Raw genomic sequence first — 3,307 nt, forward strand, 5'->3', positions numbered from 1 at the left:
ACACACACACACACACACACACACACACACACACACACACACACACAGGACTTACAGCTTCCAAACTTGAGGGGGCACGCGTGTCCATCCATGGGGAAGTTCACAAGCTTCATGGGACACTCCGCATTGATGGTCAACCTGTTGCAGTCCAGAGAAGAGTTGCTCAATAAAGGGACAAATAGACACACACACACACACACACAGACACACACACACTAAATGTTAGCATGCCCTGTTGTAAACTAGCAGTAGCCCTTCGGTTGGTTCTTGTGACATAAATTCCAATCAGCGATGTGATAGAGGGCTAACACACTAAAACCCTCCTCAGTGAAGAGGCAAAGGAGCAGTTATGTGACTGTTATATTGAACTGAAGATTTTAAAAGTTTGGCAGCCTCTGCACTGCCTCCACACAGCTCCGCACTGTTTACACATTGTGAGCCAGTGGGTTCGACTTTACAGCAAATCTGCTCAATCGCTGTAAATCAAACAAAGTCTGTTTTTCTTTTCTTTTTTTTTTTCATCGACGCAAACACCAAAAATATTGAATCATGCGAAGATTCCATTTCACGAACATAAATATTGCAGTAGTAGGAAATAGACATATCGTTTGATGAAGTTATGGCTTTGAATATTATTCATCAGGTGTCGATAGACTTTATGTGACGATGGAGTACCCTACAGTACCTCATGGTGTACAGGATGGTGCCGTTCTTCATGATGCGGAAAAGCTTGTTGGGGGCCGTCATGTTGTGGGCCACGGACTTCTTGCCGTTCCTGAAGAAGGTGTCTGGCGTCCACACTTTGGTCACCATCAGGTTGTTCAGCCTCAGAATCTCGATGGGTCCCTCGTACCTCAGCCTCTGGTCCACCCACGTCTGCCGAAAGAACACGTCCATGGTGTACTCCTGGGGACGGGGACATTGGTGAAACGCAAGACAAAAATCTGAGGTCACAAGGGTCGGAACGACATCGCTTCATGATTATCTGAACAGAGTCTGGTGGGCAAAACATCTTGTCTTCCACCCCAGGCGTGTGAGAAGGAGCGAGGGTTTTACAACAAAAAGGGTACGTACCATTTCGACATCCGAGACAGGCCCAAAACTGGTCACATAAATGTCCGTCTTGACCTCAGTCACCGGGCCTATTGAGCCAATGAAACAGACGACAAGAGTCACAGTTCATTTCCCCGTTTTAAACCCTTCCGTGATGTCCCAGTCCCACCTCAGTGAGACTCCAGTCTTAAACACTCTTCATATCAGACCCATCAAACCCAAAAGACATGCACCAGCTTATCCAGAGCTGTAGTGCCTTTGCATAATGGCAGTGGGGGAAGAAAAAAAAATAGCTTTAAAGATGTAAAAGCGTAATCCTGTTTGATTTTTTTCTCTCACCCAGTGAATGAATGTGGAGGCATACTGTTGTCTATAAGTACAGAGATAAGCAAAGCTGCAGCGCATGCATGTCTGCTGACAGACGCTATGCTCGACTGACGCTGGTTCTCAACATGTCCTGCTTTAAGGCACGATGTACGGAAAAAAACAAATCTGTACTTTTAGCACTTGAACTTCCATGCATTTAACGTTTGTCCCACAACACACACACACACACACACATACATGCTGGTTATATAACCACATTCGCTTAAACGTGCGAGCTTAGGCCCCTCTTCTGAGGCAAAACTACCAGGCTTACAGGATCGCGTGTGTCGTAAAACACTAAAGCAACATGTTCTATATGATGCAAGTCTCCCACACAGAGAGACAAATACATTTTTTTGTACGTTTCTTCCTGTTTGTTTTTTTGAGGGCCTAAAGATTTTCAAGGCATCTGCTGCAGATATGTGATTTAAAGGGACAGTTCACCCCAAAAATCAAAGATACAATTTCTTCCTCTTTGTTTTGGTGTGAGTTGCCTTGCTCTTTTGAGCAGCTGCTCACAACAAGGTCTGTGGATTATCCTCAGTAACCGGGTCATGATTACTGAACTGACACACTGCTGTTGAGTTTTTCAAATGTGCTTTTTGGCGCTTTGAGGGCAACAAGCCAAGTGCCAATTTAGTCCCATTGTATTAGAAGAAAAGGCAGACACCTCTATGTCCGACATCTCCAAAGCTATGCAACTTACACCAAAACAATCTAGACTGATATATAGCACTACAGGTGAGAGCCGAAATGTGAATTTTTGATTTTGGGGTGAACTGTCCCTTTAATGCTCTACAAATCAAACTGACTAAAGGGTGTATTTGGTGCTCAATAGTGACTGTATTGCACTTTATGGTGTATGTTTGAACATCTTATGGTATAAAAAAGTCAACTAAAAAATAAAATTAACTCATCACCTTTTTTATTAGGAGTGTTTCAGAGGTGACAAATAATCAGCGAAACTAATGTATCATATCAGGTGTAATTGGTGCTTAAATGGTGGGTTTACAGCTACCTTTATTGCACTTATTATTTACCGTTTTATGGCACAAAAAATGGGCAAATAAAAGATAAAGTTGCATCTTCCTTCTTCTAAATGGAAGATGTCGTATGATTGATATTGGTAGTTCCCATATGGAAATGCTTCCTTGTGCACAAAAACACAGTTTCGTTATCTACCTACCCCCGAATCCTGGTCGCAGCCTGTTGTCGTAGCCGTCCAGAAGTCGGTCCAAAATGCGAGTAAAATTCTCCGGATAAATCCTTTCATCCTTCCTTGTCTGTCCAGAGCTTTTCTTCACACTAGAAAGAAGAAGAAGAAGAAGAAAAAAGAATCAGGGTACCATGACTTCAGTGCAAAAAAAAAAAAAAAAAGAAAAAAAAAGAAGAGCAGAAAGCTCATTAGTGCCGAGCGGGAGGTTTCAGCACCGCGGACAACGGGGACACTTCGGGACTCACCAAGTCGCCAAACAGAAAAAGTAGAGGAGGGTCTGAATAAAAGCGGGCCACATCGCTGTCGCCGTCTCCTTCTTCTTCTTGGCAGAACCCATCTTTGCATGCCATACTTCAAGCCTCTTCACATGTCACCGCGCCAGACGCCCCTGTGTCCCGGGGACCAGGAGGTGAGGGACGCGGCGGGCGGCACCGGGGGTATGGCAGAGCGCGCGCGGAGCGAGCAACTTGAGCCTCTCCTGCCGCTCCTGCAGTCTCTCCAGACGGGTACAACACGCACCCGCAGCGCGCACACATGCACACACACAAAACTCCTTCAACCCGAGCCCCGGTCACCTCTTGTCCGGATCCAAGCTGCTGCTGCCGTCCGGAGAAAGAAACATCTCTCTCTCTCTCTCTCTCTCTCTCTCTCTCTCTCTCTCTCTCTCTCTCT

At 45.3% G+C, this 3,307-nt stretch overlaps 1 protein-coding gene across 2 annotated transcripts in view; it reads right to left on the reverse strand.

Moving 5' to 3' along the window:
* Window positions 1-3,273, reverse strand: part of gabra4 (gamma-aminobutyric acid type A receptor subunit alpha4) — an 18,474-nt gene extending 15,201 nt beyond the window's left edge. For both annotated transcript variants that reach the window (XM_031857912.1, XM_031857911.1), the window contains exons 1-5: window positions 2,881-3,273; window positions 2,606-2,724; window positions 1,075-1,142; window positions 686-906; window positions 56-138 (exon numbers count right to left, since the gene is read on the reverse strand). In XM_031857912.1, the coding sequence (XP_031713772.1) occupies window positions 56-138; window positions 686-906; window positions 1,075-1,142; window positions 2,606-2,724; window positions 2,881-2,972 (583 nt within the window). In that variant the 5' untranslated portion in view covers window positions 2,973-3,273. The remainder of the gene's footprint in view (window positions 1-55; window positions 139-685; window positions 907-1,074; window positions 1,143-2,605; window positions 2,725-2,880) is intronic.
* Window positions 3,274-3,307: the final 34 nt, after the last annotated feature.

The sequence above is a fragment of the Anarrhichthys ocellatus genome, unplaced genomic scaffold, assembly GCF_004355925.1.
Source record: "Anarrhichthys ocellatus isolate YVR2014 unplaced genomic scaffold, GSC_Weel_1.0 scaffold19, whole genome shotgun sequence".
Lineage (NCBI taxonomy): Eukaryota > Metazoa > Chordata > Actinopteri > Perciformes > Anarhichadidae > Anarrhichthys > Anarrhichthys ocellatus.